This window comes from Neomonachus schauinslandi, chromosome X, assembly GCF_002201575.2.
Source record: "Neomonachus schauinslandi chromosome X, ASM220157v2, whole genome shotgun sequence".
In the NCBI taxonomy this organism is placed as follows: domain Eukaryota; kingdom Metazoa; phylum Chordata; class Mammalia; order Carnivora; family Phocidae; genus Neomonachus; species Neomonachus schauinslandi.
In genome coordinates this window covers 58,183,977-58,202,618 of record NC_058419.1, presented here as the reverse complement: position 1 = coordinate 58,202,618, position 18,642 = coordinate 58,183,977, and the positions used below count along the sequence as shown (strand labels likewise).

The 18,642-nt window shown below is 34.0% G+C and overlaps 1 protein-coding gene across 1 annotated transcript in view; it reads right to left on the bottom strand.

Moving 5' to 3' along the window:
* Positions 1-1,876: 1,876 nt before the first annotated feature.
* The window catches only part of HDX (highly divergent homeobox), a 216,202-nt gene continuing 199,436 nt past the window's right edge, over positions 1,877-18,642 (bottom strand). The window contains exons 7-9 of the mRNA XM_021691210.1: positions 17,018-17,101; positions 6,408-6,530; positions 1,877-2,340 (exon numbers count right to left, since the gene is read on the bottom strand). Coding sequence (XP_021546885.1) covers positions 2,215-2,340; positions 6,408-6,530; positions 17,018-17,101 — 333 coding nt within the window. The 3' untranslated portion in view covers positions 1,877-2,214. The remainder of the gene's footprint in view (positions 2,341-6,407; positions 6,531-17,017; positions 17,102-18,642) is intronic.

The window sequence follows — 18,642 nt, the reverse complement described above, 5'->3', positions numbered from 1 at the left end:
TGAATATTTTTTGATTTGGTGACTAATTGCTGAAGTGTGACAAATACAATCCATAAAGTTGAAAGATGTAGGAGAGAATTATCTACCGTTACTTGGTGACAAGAACCAAAATAAGAAAGAGCTTAAATTGAAGCAGAAGAAATTGCAGTTTAAAGATAAACTCAATGAACAGAAAGGAGCTCCTAGGAGAGACTTGAAAGCCTGGAATTTGTTCATTCTACCTTATGAAATGGTTTCTACATTTGCTGTGTATAGTAGGGACTCTTTATTTCATGGAGGGATTGGTGTGACTGATAAATTTAATCCCAATGCCTGTCTTTTACTCAGAACTCTTTTTCTGAATGGAATTTTACTTGTCAGCAAGGAGTACTAAACAGTATTTGAAAAGAACCATATGGGTTTCAGCTAAAAGGGATCATACCTAACCATTGAAATATTTCTGTTAACAAAAGAACCATAGCAGTGGCATGGCAACAATCATAAACAATAGTTGATAAAATGAAGGATTATCAATGAACCTTACCTATTTACATATGTGGAGAGGGGACATTTCAAGGTCAAAGGTATACATGACTGCCTATTTGCATTCATAAATTGGTATCTTTAAATTCCAAGATCAAAATTGGTTTTACTTGCAAATTACAAAAATATGTGACATACAAACTTGATGGCCAAAAGAGCCATCTAGTTGGGGCACCTGCGTGACTCAGTCAGTTAAGCATCTTACTCTTGATTTCAGCTCAGGTCATGATCTCAAGGTTGTAAGATCGAGTCCCACATAGGGCTCCATGTTGGGCATGGAGCCTGCTTAAGATTCTCTCTCTCCCTCTGCCCCTCCCCCACCTCTCTTTCTCCCTCTCTAAAAAAAAAAAGAGCCATCTAGCTACTTGATTAATCTTTTAAGAATAGATAGTAATTTAACCATGCAACACACAAATACATGATGCTGTGTGCTCAGGGAGAAACTAAGAAACTGGCATTTTCCCTTCTATGGGTTTTGGTAATACCATCTGGTACCCCAGAAGGAATGGTCTGCAAAAAATTGTCTACAGTGTGTAGCCATCTGGTACCTACTAATAGAACAACTGGGTAGCATGCCCATTTTAGGAGTGTACTCACAGAAAAGTGTCCAGGAAATTCAGAGGACTGTGATTTACAACCATAGTAGTATATAATTCTTTTTGGGTATTATCCTTGGCTGATGGCTCTGTACAAGCCTCACATGAGAATGAGGGAAAATTTGTGGCAAAACTGAGTGACTAGATTAGAAAAGAAGACTCTGCCTTACCTTGACTTCCTGTTTCATAAAATGTAAGAATTGAAAAAATATTATGAAGATAGTGATAAATGTGTAATATTTGTGCAACAATTCATCTAACTCAGTTACACAAATTTATTAGTAGAATGTGAATCTTATCTTTATGCTGCAAATGACCTTATTTGTCATTTGCAGCAATGAAGAATCCCTATTAAGACTAATCTTTTACAACTTTTTGTTTCTGTACACTTAATAATTTATTTGATTTCATGTTGGTGAATTACTTTTCCATAGTGCTTTCCCCCTCCCCCCAAATATTTGGATTAGAAAATGGAAGAATACCAACAATTTACAACTATATACCAGTGATCACTTCAATTTTCAATCATTAGCTTAAGTCAAATTCTCATAGGAATTGGAAAATAAATCCCAGGACTCATCCAGGTAAAATCACTTTTAAAGTTTTGTTTTCAAATTTCAGTCCACTTTCCTGAGTAAAAGTGTATATGAATGATAGGAAAAGGAGAGAGAATAAAGACGTAATGGCTACAAAACAAAACTAACCAAGCTTTAGTAACTTGATAAGTAATGTTGAAATACCTTTATTTTTGTGTCTCTGGTCAAAACTATTACTAAAACTAAGATTCTTCTAAAAACCAAACAAAAATCTTTCAGAAATTAGGCATTATGCATTTCATAGATAAACTGCTAAAAATTAAATACAAATTTCCCCCAGAGTTTTATCAGTTTGGAAATATTTCTCAAATGCTGTTTTTAAATTTCATGTACATTTTTGCACTGTAGCCATTATATCTTATCCATTCTTCACAGAATATGTCAGTTTCAATAATATGTTTTTCCAACTGAGGAATTTTGAGGCAACAGAATGCAGTTATCTTGAAATGCACACCTGTTAGGCAGCCAAAAGGCTGTATGTATTATATAACCCCCTCAAATCACAAACTGTCTGAGGCATTTTTCTCTGATAAAGAAGACACACTGAATGAGGTATCATCAGGCTCCGGTGAGGCATGATTGAAATCCATCTCTTCTAATTCAGGAGGTAAATCTGACAGCAGCGCCTGAGTCAGAAAAAATCAATTTTTTAGAATTAGTATGTGGACAGGTTTTTTTTTCCAATTTTATTGTAATAGTTGTTCTCTCTTGTCAATTTATTTTCATGGACTTAAAGAATGAAACATTTCTCTCCAGTACCTTATATAATAGCTTACATAAAAGAAAAATTCTTCATACACTATTAAGGAAGTAACAAAATACTAGATCTTGAGAGTGTGGATTATGTAGAGTCAAACCCTAGGCAAATGGGAAATCAGGAGGGAAAGGAACAGCTATTCTGAACCAAGTGCTTTGAAGTATTTGAGAAAAGTGATGATCATACTAGTTTTTAAGTGTTCACTGATCACTGCTAAAGGGCTTTACAACTATATTCCTTATTAAAATGCTCCTGCCCACTTATGGTGTCCTTTAGAGAAAAACACATTTCACAAGACTATTTTGAACTTCAGTGGGAGAAAGAACTTACCAATTAGGGAAAAAGCTCAGTTATTCTACTTTAGACTAAACATTAGCAACTTGAAAATTCCAAGTAACTTTATTTCTTGTCTTAGACTATGCCCATATCTATAGATGGCCGAGCACCCACCAGGGCACAGTTGAACAGTGAATCTAGCTGTGAAATTATGTATGTAGGGGGCTGCTCATTTCTCTGTTGGAGTAAATAGGATAAGCTAAGAGTTATGAACTAAGCTTTGCCATGGAAAAATTGTTTCATCTGGAATTGTAGAACATGCATCCATATAAGAGAAATAAATGATTAATAAAGTTTTATGTGGCTGACAATCCTGATGCCCACTTGACCATAAAAATTACTGTGAACTAAATGATTGATTTGATGCTTCCAATATTAAAAATAATGTATCATATCTGGGCATTTTTAGACAGAATTACTTGTAGTGTGGGCTTTTGATGCAGTGGTAAATAAGGGCCAAAGGAACAGGGACAAATGCAAGCTTGTCACTACTGAATTAAGGAACAGAAAGACAGGGCATGTTAGAACTTATGAAATGTGTTGTTGAAATAAGACAGTATTTTATTCTCTTTATTAAAATAAATGACATCTGTACATTTGTCTTATGGCAGAGAGACAAGATTAGAAACTTCCTTTTTGTCAATCTGCATAAGGAAAGACTAACTCCTGTCTGATGCAAAAGTTATTTATTTTATACTATTAAATAGCTCATGACCTTCTTGCTGAAATTTGGAGAATTTACAAAGCAGTCATCTACTGGTTCTATATGCTTTCTAAGGTATTAGGTTGCAGTGATAGGACACAGAGCCATTTTCTTCTAGAATAGTTGTTTATCACTAATCTAGTCAAGGTGAAACAAAGCCTTTGCTGATATTGGCTGATCTTAGTTTATGAGAAATACATCCCTGGATTTAGTTCACTTTGCAACTGTGAAGAAGCCATACTAAAAAAGGCAAAGTCCTCCAACTCACATTCATTGAACATGTGCTTAGAGTATTAGAAAGTCAAGTAAATGAACAGAATTAATGACGTTATAAATTCTAGTGGGGATACCTTCAAGTCAAAAGAGCATTATTTATTTTTTTTGTAATTGCATTTCATGTAGCTGACTGACTATATATAAGGCAACATAAGGCACTACTAATGCATGAGGTCCACTTCAAAATTTTTTTAATATCTTACTGGATTGCCACATTGGCACACTGAACAAATCTATGGATTATGACAATTGCTAGAGTTGCCTTTTACATAGATACTGAAGTAAACACATAACTTTCTTTTTTACTATAGGTTCTTCATCAGTCTATCTTCAGAGACTGATCGAGTGCCACTATTATCAAAAGATGAAAGCAATTCCCAAATATACCATCTGTCTTTATAACACTTATTCTAAGCCCTGGGGTATGAATGCCAAGTTCCATAATGTTAATCATTCTTATCCTCCTTGCAAAGTGAAGAAATTTAAGTTCAAGAAAAGCAATTGACCTGGATGGGATCACACAGTGAATTATCAGGGGAAGAAAGACACTAACTAATTATAGTACAGTGCTGGCAACACTATTTTTATTTAAAAATGGCTATTAATTTAAAAAAACTTTGGGTAATCTAATATTTCAATCAGAGAGTGTCATATATTTTTTAAAGCCTGGACTGCTCCATTGGGGAAAAATATGCTGTGAACCACTCATGTCACTCAGCTTACCCAAACCAAAATTAATGGGAAAAAATTAAGATTTTTTAAAATAAGAAATCAATGACATAATGATTTTCTTTTATTAGGTAGAATAAAAATTGCTTTATTCTATAAATAAACCTCTAAGTATCTCATAATGTAAAGATTAGTAACTTAAGAGATCACCTTAATAATTTTTGTAAACTACTATCAGTGTCTTCTATATTTAGACATCTATTATACCTGATCTCAACTATAAAAATCAGTAGTTTCTATTTGGGTGCTGATTATATGGGCTATGAATTTCAGTACAATTTTTGTATGATTTTCTCCTTTTTTATGGCCAATGTTTTGTCATATTTTAGTTCATCAGTCTTCTATCAGAGGAAATGTATAAACAGGAGAAAAGTAAAATATACAATAGTTACTTTTCTTATTTGTTAGTGGTCTTAGGGAAAGAACCAAGCCAAGGGATGAGGTCAGAATTAGAAAACAAAATGCAGTCTGTGTGCTGTTCCTAGATATCAAGACACATAGACAGTTGTTGTTAGTTACCTGGCCATGTAACTCTGAACTCAAAACCATGCTATAACTTTTGGGACCAGGACCACACTCCAAGTTATTTCTATGGTCGAACCTAATTTTTTTACAGTTATTTAAAATTTACAGTACCCTCGGAACCATGTTTAAGACTGCCACTTTATTCATTTAAAATTAATAGTTTACATTCCTAAAAAGCAAACACACTTTCAATATGCCATGGAATATGAATAACTCACATAATACAGCAACATGCTTAAATAAAGCTGGCAAAGCTAACTGAAGACTACTGTCTTGGAATGTCTGTATGTGTGAGGCATGGGAAGAGCAAACTTTAGAAAACCAGACATATACTGTACATGCTGGTTTGAATCTCATGAGTAAATTCTTTTCTTTTAAAAGAGAATTGTGGGATGCTAAGACTTCTTTTTCCCTGGAGATATCTGGGACTAACTACATATGAGTAGTCTTGCTTGGACATGAGGGATGAATTTTTGTACAGTATGCTTGAGATTCCTTGCTGAATAAAAACCTACAAGAATGCTTCCAAATTAACTGTTACCTGTGTGACATGTTATTCACTGAATGTCTCAAGAAATCGACACAATAGTATACAACTCAGAAGCGAATTTGGTATCATTTAGTATTGAATGTAACATTAATAAAAATGAGACAGAACATGTAATTTGGGAGGAATTTGTAAATAAAAAATCCATAGTGACAAACAAAAGACAGCTTTGGGGTAAAGGAACCAAACATTCTAGTTAAATTGGGAAAAGTAAATGATGCACTGTGGTCACAAAGAATTTCACAAAGTAACTTCATATTTCTTTGTGATAAGCAACATATTTTGAAATAGAAGGTATTCAAATATTTGTGAAATCTAGTGGGGTCTGGAGGGTAACTGAAATCCAGAAGAGAGGCAAATGCCTCACCTCTTTATTTTTCTTTGAGTTCCAATAAAACTTTATTTACAAAAACACACATCAAGTTGGATTTGGCCCTAAGCCATAGTTCCCTGAACTCTGCACCAGAATATTTTATTCACAAAGGATTCCAAAATGTGTGCCTCTCCAGTTAGGGTAGCCCAGGCTCTACAAAAACTGAGAATTTCTTTAAAATTTTTAAAATTATTTCCCTACTTAAGTCTAGCCTGAAATTAACAAAGTATGTTAATCAGTTTTTTTGATTTTCCACTAATGCAGCACACAAATATCTGAATATCTGTTCTTAAAAATACTGTGCAAAAAAGGTTATAAAGTAACAAATCCTTCCTTGAGGCCAGGCAGGAATGAAGTATAAAAATAAAAAAAAAATATTAAGAACTCAAGTGTGACATGTCATTCCCCATGATACATTACAGCTTACTATTCTCTTCTGGCACCTACCTGCTGTTGTTCCTTATCATCAGCTTTCATAGCTAGTATCAAGCTTCTGACAAATGTCTTAAGTTTAAAGTATTTTTGTTTTTGAATCTCTAGCTCATTTTCAATGAATCTGACTTCTTCATTCTGAAGGAGAAAAGATCAAACAGTACAGTTACCCTATGCAAACCTAGGACTATACATGTTTGATGCACAATAAAATTCTAAAAAGCAATCAAATTAGGACAATAAAGAAGATGTGGTACATATACACAATGGAATATTATTACTCAGCCATCAGAAAGGATGAATACCCACCATTTGCATCTGCATGGATAGAACTGGAGGGGATTATGCTAAGTAAAATAAGTCAAGCAGAGAAAGACAATTATCATATGGTTTCACTCATATGTGGAACATAAGGAGTAGAGTGGAGGACCACAGGGGAAGGGAGGGAAAACTGAATGGGAAGAAATCAGAGAGGGAAACAAACCATAAGAGACTCTGGACTCCAGGAAAAAAACTGAGGGTTACAGAAGGGAGGGGGTGGGGGGATGGGGTAGCCGAGTGATGGGTATTAAGGAAGGCACGTGTTTTGATGAGCACTGGGTGTTATAAGCAACTAATGAATCGTTGAACACTACAAAAAAAAAAGATAACATTTTGGCATAAGGAATATAAAACACAGAAGAAAATTACCCTGCTACTCAAAGGCTACCTTTTAAGCAAATCACCAACTGAAAATAATTTGCAAGGCCAAAAATATAATCACATAAATTCCAGTAAGAGAAACTCAAGAAACAGTTTCCTTTTGGAAAGAATCTTCTAAATGCTAATTAAAACTAATTAGCATTTAGATTAGGGTTAAGAATAGACAAAGCCCAATTAACCCCAATTTAGAGCAACAGCAGATGCAGTAATGCTGAATGTACCATTCACAAAACCAAATACTGAGAACTAAAAAGGTTATTTTGTACCAAGGAGGGACTAAAATTATTACTGTCTTAAGTAGTTTTTTGAGCTCCCTGCCTTTATGTAGGAGTCTGTTATTCAGAAAATATCTCCTAATGTGCCACTGTGTACCACTGATTTGAGACACAGTCTCTTTTCACTATTTTTGATAGTTTGGTAGGAAAAGAACAATATTCTAAGATTTGGGGGGATTTTAATGCCAGGTCTACTGATAGCTGTGTAAATTTGGGCAGGCCAATCAAGCTCTCTGTGATTCTATTTACTCATCAGTGAAATGGATATAATACTAGTAATCTTTAGCAATTCTAGGTTTGAGGGTTATAAGGCTCAAATAAGATAATGGTCACAAAAGTGTTCTGAATAGATTTACTATTAAAGTTACAGTAATCAAGAAGTTATAGTATTGACAAAGGGTGGACATATAGATCAATGGAACAGAAAAGAGTCCAGAATAAGATAGATGATGATAGATAGATAGATAGATAGATAGATAGATAGATAGATAGATAGATGATAGATAGATAGATAGATAGATAGATAGATAGATAGATAGATAGATGATAGATGATAGTTGATTTTCTAAAAATTTGCTGAGGTTAATCAACAGACAAAGAAAAAGTAATCTTCCAAAAAATAGTGGTTGAACAAATGTAAATCCATATTAAAAAAGATTATCAACTCTTACATCATATACAAAATTTAGCAAGAAATTTATAAAACCTAAAACCATAAAACTAGAGGAAAACAGGAGAAATTTTTTGTGTCCTTGGGTTAGGCTATTTCTCAACAGGCACAAAAAGCATGAAACTTAAAAGACTTCATTAAAATTAAAACAAAAAAAATCTTTGCTCTTCAAAAGACACTTCTAAGAAAATAAAAACATGAGCTACATATTGGGAGAAAATAATTACAAATCACATATCTGATAAAATACTTGTATTCACAATACATAAAGAATGCTTACAACACAGTTTTAGGACCACCAACAGAACAAAAACAGGAAAAATATTTGAATACACCCTTCATCAAAGAAGACATGTGAATGACCAATAAATATGTGAAAAAATGCTTAATATCATTTGTCATTAAGGAAATGCAAATTAAACCCCCAGTGAGATATTACCACTAACATACTACAATATCCAAAGTTAAAAAGACTGACGATAGCTAGTGCTGGTGAGAATGTGGAGCAATTAGAAGTCTTATACATTGCTGGTGGGATTATAAAACAGTACAGACACTTTGGAAAATGTTTTGGCAGTTTCTTATAAAATCAAACATAACAATCTTTCTTACCATCTGACTCAGCAATCTTACTCTTAAGTATTTACCCAAGAGAAATGAAAACATGTGTCTACAAAAAGACATACATGAATATTCATAGCAACTTTATTCATAATAGCCCAAAACTAAAAACCACACAAATGTTCATCAGCAGATAAACAAATTTTGGTCTTGTTTACACAACTATGTCCACTTGTCAAAACTCATCTAACTATATAAAGAGTTGAACTTTATTGTATGGAAATTTTATATAAAAAATTTGATTTAAATTGTTAGCTAGCCCTCTTGCAAAAAAAACCCCATAAAAATGTTAAAAATAAGCTATGAGTATTCTCTGTAGCTGGATAACTGGTCTCAAAAAGCATAGCAGGACCTTTAACACTATATGTTCAAAGAGCTGCATAAGAGACATTAAAATTAGTTAATTCTATGGTAGTTCTTATTGTTTCAATTGAGAGGATACAGTTATATTAATCACAGTCAATCTGTGAACTGCATCAATTATTTTATCAGCTCAGTTTAGAACTTATTTTACCTAATAAAACTGCTTCCTTTTCAGACCATTTAATATCAAATGCATCATCTGCAAATGATTATTTAAGCTAAATTCCTTATCCACAGGCACCCTGCAGCAATTTAAATTACAAGTAAGCATTATAATAAAATTTAACATGCTTCTGCCATATTATGTTTGACTAACTCTAGATTTGTTTTTTTAGTGTTCACTGTCAGAGCAGTAGTATTAGTAAAGTGCTGACCCAGAAGTCTTTTCAAATACAAGAATTGTAGTGTCTCCTTTGAATGCATAGTCTTAATGAGCTGCACTCACAGTCCAGTAGAAAACATTTTTAAAATATTAAGTTACATTTCCAGAAATCACAAATCATCTTTTGGTATACAGATCTCTATTTTCTCATGCAAATATTTTTTCTACTCAGTATTTATGCAATGTTTGAAAAACATAAACAGCTTTAAGATAATTTAATAGTCCAAGTATTTTCTTCTTGGAGCTTCTTTTTGCAAGCCTGTGAAACACTTCCTAGATTACAGTCAGAAGTTTATGTATATGTTAGAGATTTTCCTAAGTAAGTGTTGTGTTTGTGAGAGGAACTAGTAAGATAACATCAGTCACTGAATTGCACAAAATAAGATCTAGCTCAATTTTCTGGTTACAATCTCCCCTACGTTCCTAGTAAGCTTTGTCAATTCTTCTCCAAGATGATTGTAGGGAGCATTCAAGGCTTCATGTGGACTGGAGCTCTGATATCTGAGCAGGTAATCAATGGCTGCCCAAACTGAGGTGTTATTTTATGCTATAGCTACTCATAACTCAGGGATTGAGCTCACCAACTTGTCTCATAAGTATTTTGGGTTAGTCAAAACGCCTAGCAATGTGGATTTCTAGCAATATATATCAATCAGAAAACCCACTATGCACAAACTGAGTATTGCATACTTATAATTATCGAATGCACATAAGAAACCATTCTTTCATTTTGTTACGATGAATCCTAAGAATGAGAGACTGTTTAATTCAATGTGGGAGAAAAATTATAGTGATCCAGCTTCTAATCTTAATTGATTTTATATAAATGAGCATTTGCATACTACTATTCAAAGTTTTTCCAAGGATAAGTAAACTAACTTCACTCATGCTGGAACTAGATACTGGAAACCCATATGTTGGAAACTAGACCAGGTAACACATAGATGAATAAGATAAATCTCTGCTTTCAAGCTTATGATGAATATACTTAAGAAACCAACAAAGTGATTTTGATCCCAAAACAAGGAACACTAGCATGTGTATGCAAGAAAGAGAACAAAACTGTTCTCTGAAAAAAGATTGAATTTCAAAACTGAGAAGCTGTTTTAAGTCAACATCCTGAAATCAGCAATGAGAACTGGTATATGAGGTTTGATTTACCCTTAATTTCTATTTTATTTTTTTTCTGGGAGAAAATAGTTTTCAATCTAACTAATCTCCAACAAATCAATAAGGAAAAGATATTAACACATTAGAAAATTATGCAAAATACTTGAAAAGTTACTTCACAAAGATTATACAAAAAGCCAGTATCATAATAAAAAATTTAGGTGTATTAAATACCAGGAAAATGAAAATTAAAACCACTATACAATAATATTTCACATGAACCAGAAAGGCTAACATGCAAAAATCAGACAGTACTACTCAAGGAGAGTAATAAAATTCCCATTCACTGATGTTGGAAGTATAAAATTGGGAATTCCATTAAAGTTGAACATTTTTACATATTTCCTTTATGATCCAGCAATTTCATATGCATATGTGTGGAAATGTATATATATTTACACATATATATGTTGTATATGATATTACTGTTTTCTACACAATTCTTATTATTAAAGTAAAATTGACATACAATGTTATATTGGTTTCAGGTATACAAAATATTGATTTGACAAGTTTTTCAATGCTCATGACAATAAGTGTAGTCACCATACAATGTTACTACAATATTATTGAATATTCCCTATGTTGTACTTCTGTACTCTGCAACTTATTTATTGTATAATTGGAAGTTTGTACCTCTTAATTCCCTTCATCTATTTTGCTCATTCCACCACCCACCTCCCCTCTGGCAACCACCACTTTGTTCTCTGTATTTAAGTGTCTGTTTATTTTATTTGTTCATTTTTTTTTCCCTAAATTCCGTGTATAAGTGAAACCATATGGTATTCAACTTTCTCTGCTGGATTCATTTCAATTAGTGTGATAGCCTCTAGGTCCATTCATGTGGTTGCAAGCGGCAAAATCTTACTCTTTTTTTATGGCAAAGTAATACACATACACCACAAACACATAAACACAAACACACACAAAAATTATTTCTTCTTTACCCATTCACCTATCCATGGACAGTTTGGAAGACTGTATGTTTCTAGGAACTTATTCATTTCTCTAGGTTGTCAGATTTGTTGGCATATAATTTTTCATAATATTCTCTCTTAATTCTTCATATTTCTGTGGTGTCACTTGCTATTTCTCCCACCTCATTTTATTTATTTGAGTCATCTCTTTTTTTTCTTGATGAGTCTGGATAGAGGTTTATCAATTTTAACTTTTCGAAGAACCAGCTCTTGGTATCATTGATCTTCTCTATTATATTTTTTAGTCTCTATTTTATTTATTCTTGCTCTAATATTTATTATTTCCTTCCTTCTACCAGCTTCAGACTTTGTTCTTCTTTTTCTGGTTCTTTAGGTATAAGGCTTGGTTGTTTATTTGAGATTTTTCTTGTTTCTTGAGGTAGGCCTGTATTGCTATATAAACTTCACTCTTAAAACTGCTTTTGCTGCATCTTAAAGATTTTGGACTGTTGTGTTTTTATTTTCATTTGTCTCTGTTTATTTTTTAATTACCTTTGATTTCTTCATTGACCCATTGGTTGCTCAGTAGCATGTTGTTTAGCCTCCATGTGCTTGTGTTTTTTCCAGTTTTTTTCCCCTGTGATTGATTTCTAGTTTCATACCATTGTTGTTAATATCATGCTTGATATTATTTTAATCCTTTAAAATTTATTAAGACTTCTTTTATGGCCTAATATATGACCTATCCTGGAGAATGTGCCATGCACACTTGAAAAGATTGTGTGTTCCTCTGCTTTTGTATAGAATGTTCTGGAAATGACCATCAGGTTTATCTGGAGTACATGCCATTCAAAGCCAGTTTCCTTGTTGATTTTCTGTCTGGATGATCTATCTATTGATGCAAGTGGGGTGTTAAAGTCCTCTGCTATTGTTGTATCACTGTCAATTTCTCCTTTTATGTCTGTTAATATTTGCTTTATGTATTTTGGTGCTATGTTGGTTGCATAAATATTTACAATAGTTATACCCTCTTGTTGGATTGTCCCCTTTATCATTATGTACTGTCCTTTGTCTTTTGTTACAGTCTTTGTTTTAAAGCCTATTTTGTCTGATATAAGTAGTGCTACCCCAGCTTTCTCTTTTGCTTCCATTGGCATGGTAAATGTTCTTCTATTGCTTCACTTTCAATCTGCATGTGCCTTTAGGTCTGAAGTAAGTGTCTTGTAGTCATCATATAGATGGATCTTGCTTTTTTATCCATTCAGTCACCCTATGCTTTTTGATTGGAGCATTTGGTCCATTTACCGTTAGAGTATGTATTAATGGGTATGTACTTATTGCCATTTTAAAAAATTGTTTTCTGGTTTTTTGGTAGTTCTCTGTTCCATTCTTCTCTTGTTTATTTCCTTTATGTTTTGATGGCTTTCTTTAGTGTTATTTTATTTTCCTTTCCCTTTACTTTTTGTTTGTTGTAATTTTTTGACTTGAGGTTACCATTGCATTCATATATTAAATTTTATATGTATAGCAGTCTATAATAAGTTGATGGTCACTGAAGTTTGAACACATTCTAAAAGCACTAAATTGTTACTCCCTCCTCCACGTTTTATGTATATGATGTCATATTTTACATCTTATTTTGTGTATCCCTTAACTAATTATTTTAGGCACAACTGATTTTACTACTTTTGTGTTTTAACCTCCATACTGGCTTTATAAGTGACTAATCTTCTGCCTTTCACTAAATGTTTGTTTTTCCTGTGAAATTCTTTCCTTTCTTAATTTTCTTACTTCTAGTCATGGCCTTCTCTTTCCACTCAAAAAATTTCCTTTATCATTACTTGTAAAATTGGTTTAGTGGTGATGAATTCCTTTAACTTCTTTTGTCTGGGAAACTCTTTCTCTCCCCTTCAATTCTGAATGATAATTTTGCTGGGTAGGTTATCCTAAATCGTATGTTGTTTTTTTTTTCCTTTTATCACTTTGAATATATCATGCCAATCCCTTCTGGCCTGCAGTGTTTCTGTTGAAAAATTAGCTGATAGCCTTATGGGGTTTCCCTTGTCTGTAACTGTTTTCTTTTGTTGCTTTTAAATTCTCTCTTCATCATTACATTTAGCCATTTTAATTATTATGTGTCTTGCTGTGGACCTCCTTGGGTTCATCTTGTTGGGACTCTTTTTACTTCTTGCACTGGATTTCTGTTTCCTTCCCGAGGTTAGGGAATTTTCCAGCTATTATTTTTTTCAAATAAATTTTTTTGCCCCTTTCTCTATCTCTTCTCCTTCTGGGATTTCTATAATGTGAATATTATTATGCTTGATAGTGTTGCATTGTTTTATTAACCTATTCTCTTTCATTATTCCTTTTGCTTTTTGCTGTTCAGATTGGTTACTTCCCATTATCCTGTCTTCCAGATTGCTAATCCATTTTTCTGCATTCTCTAATCTGCTGTTGATTCCCTCTAATGTATTTTTCATGTCAGCTATTGAATTCTTCAGTTCTGACTCATTCTTTTATATTCTCTCTTTTTGGAGGTTCTCACAGGGTTTATCCACTCTTTTCTCAAGTCTAGTGAGTATCTTTATGACCATTACTTTGAACTCTTTATCAGCCATATTGCTTATCTTTGTTTCATTTTGCTCTTTTACTGTGATTTTCTTTCATTTGGGGTGTATTCCTCTGTCTCCTCTTTTTGTCTAACTCTCTGTGTTTGTTTCTATGTATTAGGTAAGTCAGCTACATCTTCTGATCTTGAAAATGGTGGCCTTGTGTAGAAGAGGTCCTGTGGTACCCTATAGTGCAGTGTCCCCATGTCACCAGAACCAGGTGCCCCACAGGTGTCCCCTGTGTGGGCTGTCTGTACCCTTCTCTTGTGGCTGAGCCATAGTTACCTTCAGCCCAGATATCTGCAATGGCCCACTTCACCCTCTGTGAACACACTTTTGAGAGTCCTGGCTGAGGCTTGGTAGGATTGGTTGGTGGGTGAGGCCATTATACATCCTAGCAGTGTGCTATTAGCCTCTCTGCCAAAACTGCACAGAAGTGCAGGGCTCAGTCCTATACATGCAGTTAAAAGGTCTAACTAAAGGAACTGTGGGTGCCTGATGTGTGAGTTTGTTACCCCTTCCCCAGGACTGGAGTTACTTTGGAGTGGCACTGGTCTGGGCCTAAGCTGCATAACAGGTGTGGAAAGGCAGGAGCAGCTTTGGAAGTTGTGCCTACCATGGCAGGTAGGTTGGGTGTAGTTGGTCCACAGGGGAATTCCAGGGTAAAGCACTTGGTGCTGGCAAGGAAGATGGAGAGTATTAGAAATGGTTCTTTTAAGCCTCTGGCAATTTACACTGGGGGAGGGAAAGAAATATGTGACAGCTTGCACTTCCGTTCTTGTAGAAATTTGCAGATACTTGTCCTTCGAGCACATGTGCTAAGATTACTCAATAAATCTCTTTCATGTATAACCCATTCACTTTTCAAACTGCTGTTTCTGTGCTGTGTCTTGGGCTCATTTATATTAGTAATATGCTGGCTCTTTAAGGGTAGGTACTCGGTTTCCCATCAACCTCCAGCTTTCCTGGCATTAAACTTACTGATTTGTAAAGTTCCCAGAATTAAAGACTGCTGGTTTTCAAAGTCAGACATTATGAAGACTTGTCTTCCCATTGTGTGTCTCCAGTGCCAACAGGGCCCTGTGTGGGGTCTGAGTCTCTCACTTTTCTATTGTTGTGATGTCCCACTTGTTTGTGTTTAGTCACACAGGAAGTTTGGTTCCCAACTGCATCTCTGCCCCTCTTACCCTTTTCAATGTGGCTTTCCCTCTAAGACTGGCTGTGGAATGTCTCTTCTGCTAATGTTCATGTTGTTTTCAGAGTTAGTTGCCTAGATGTAGTGTTGCCTAGGTGTGTCTGTGGGAAGAAGTGAGCTCAGGAGTCTCCTAGTCTGCGACTGTCTCTCTTTTACTAATTTGTCCTGACTTTAGAACTAAGGCAATACAATTCACATATGAGGTGAAGTATTTTAAATAATGATTATGAAAAAATGTATTTCTATATAGGTGCTAATTTTTTAGAGTTAAAGGAAATAAATCTATGTAGGATGGTGATGTGTTGTCAAAGACATTCCTGATAGGGTAGTTAAGGACTCCTTGTTCCCACAGCATTTACCACAGTGGAAAACACAGGATCATTAAATATCCTGTAGAGTTCAATTAAAATGTTAATTAGCATTTTTGGGATTGGATACTTTACCCTACCCTGGTCTTTAGCTCCAAACCTTCTCAAGTGGCACTCCAGAAGGGTAAGGTTCTGGAAAGTATCCTTTATTCTGAGCCCAACCCCCGTTGATCTTTTTGAGAGTGCCAAGTGGAGAATACTTAACAGCTGTGCTATCCAGTCCTTGCCTCTGTAGTTTCCATAACGTGTGCCAAATGGCACAGAGCCCTTTTAAACCTGAACTGGGCATTTAGAAATATTTTATGACCATATAGGAGAGATTAGAATGATCTCTTGTAGTTCAGAAATAACAACCTTATAATTTTATTAGTTGGAAATACAGTTTAAATACAGGATTATACTGTGCTCTTTGAGCATTTATCAAATTTCAAAAGATAATTGTTTTATGTTTACAATATTCAATATTATAAAGTCTGACATGTTATAAACACTTAAGAAACAATCTGTTGAATGACATAACTTTCAATTATAGTGAAATTGAAAAGATTTTTGAGAAAATGACAGCTATTGTCTTTTCTGATTGTTATTTTCTGTTAACATTTTAAGATTATTAGTCTCTGCTTTGAACACTTAACGATATTCCAAGAAAAGGGCTTTTGTGTATGGATAGAATGATTGTTTGGCCAAAATTTCAGAAGGCCCAAAGTTACCTAGTATGATAGGATATTGATTAACAAAGGATAACAATTACATATCTATGCAGAAAACAAATAGTGATATAGAGTGATAGCTCATGTCAAAATTTAATAAAATAAAGTTATGTATGCACACTCTCAAAGTAAGCCTTTCAGTTTAGGTACCAGTGACTTTAAGAAAAGATCATCTCTCTTTATATTCATTTGGTATTTGCTTTGGGAATTGTTTTTAAACTTCTAAAACAGGTTTCCTAAAAAATGGTCTTCAGAAGTTGCAATTGAAGATAAAATTAACAAGGGCCACTGAGAAAAAAAAAATCTCCCCTTTACCACCATTTAAAAATAAACATTAGCTTTAAAGCCACTGTCATAAATTTCACATTAACCACCACTATGTCCTGCCTCACCTTGATGTACACTATCAATACTTACTCCCATTCAGCAAGCTCGTTGCTTGAAACAATAACCACTAAAGCAGCCAGAATTAAAGTGTCCATATCCTGACTGATATCCAAGTGCCTGAGAAAGTCAATAGGGAGCCCCACTTTAACTTATCAAATAAAACTGAAAGTGAAATAAGCTAGTACATAGGCACTGTAAAAGTCTGCCTCATTTAGTACCTTCTCTTAATGAATTCAGTATTTGAAATTACTTTCACCTTATAATCCAAGAGAGAATTCACTTGTTCAACTTCAGAATTACTTATCATGTCACTTTCTTCATCATCAATAATTTCTATTTTCTGTAACACAAGTAGAGAAATTTTCATAAATATATATCTGATCATCATCACTACACCCAGCAGTGTATAGAACATAAACATTCAATGTTTAGTTTTAATGATGGGGTTATCTAGTCTAGGTTATCCAGAATAAACTCTGATACCTGATTGGTTCTTCATTGTTATATCCAGTTTGTGTCTGAGCCACATTTAACTACCTTTAATTGATGACAGCTTATTAAATAGAAAATTATTATAATATTATTTAAAATAGAAAAAAATCTCTTTCACAATATTTCTGAAAAAATAGGCATTTGAATTCTGTTTAAATAGTGCCCTCCAGTGACAGGAAACTCACTTCCTGTGAGAGTAGTCTTTTTAATGCTAACCATAACTGCTTTGTTGCAAGGGTTTTTGTTTGTTTGTTTGTTTGTTTCGTTTTTTAATTACCATGTACTTCCTTACAACTTTTAATGTAAAATATCAACATGTGACATGCATTCCAAAGTCAAATACAGTTTTTTAAGTCACTTATTTAATGCACTCCATTAGCTAGACAATTGAAAGCAGACATTTATGGTGTAATAATAAAAATAAACTAGTGATTTTCTTCCTTCACTGGACAGTAAGAAGGGAGAGAGAGATGTTAAACTGTCATTAGATTTAGAATTAAGGTGCAACATAGTTTGTACAGTATTTTGCACACAGTAGGTACTAACTAAATATCTGTCAAAAGAGTGAACAAAACAGCTTACTGCCGATGTGAAGAATGACCAGTACACTCCAACCATGGGAGTAAGGAAAGTTCTCTAATCATGAAACATAATTTTTTTAAAAAGCAAAACCAAAACCAAAATCAGTTCTAAATATTTGAGCACTGGTGTTGTATGGAAGTGTTGTATCACTATATTGTACTCCCAAAACTAATATTATACTGTATGTTAATTCATTGGAATTTGAATAACAATTTTTAAAAAGTCCCAAACATACCTGGAATGATATGTTGTATGGAACTGTTGAATCACTATATTGTACACCCAAAACTAATATTATACTGTATGTTAATTCATTGGAATTTTTTTTATTATGTTATGATAATCACCATACATTACATCATTAGTTTTTGATGTAGTGTTCCATGATTCATTGTTTGCGTATAACACCCAGTGCTCCATTCAGTACATGCCCTCTTTAATACCCATCACCAGGCTAACCCATCCCCCCGCCCCCCTCCCCTCTAGAACCTTCAGTTTGTTTCTCAGAGTCCATGGTCTCTCATGGTTCATCTCCCCCGCCGATTCCCCCTCTTCATTTTTCCCTTCCTGCTATCTTTTTTTTTAAACATATAATGTATTATTGGAATTTGAATAACAATTTTTAAAAAGTCCCAAACATACCTGGAATGATCATACTTAGTACATTGCCTATGAGGATATGTAACCATAACAGGGTGTGTGACCTGTAGGTTTCTGAGTCAAGAGGATAGTTGCAATGAAATTGTTTTCTACTCCTTACTGGAGATGAATCTAATTTTTTTATTATTAAAATCACTATAAACTTGG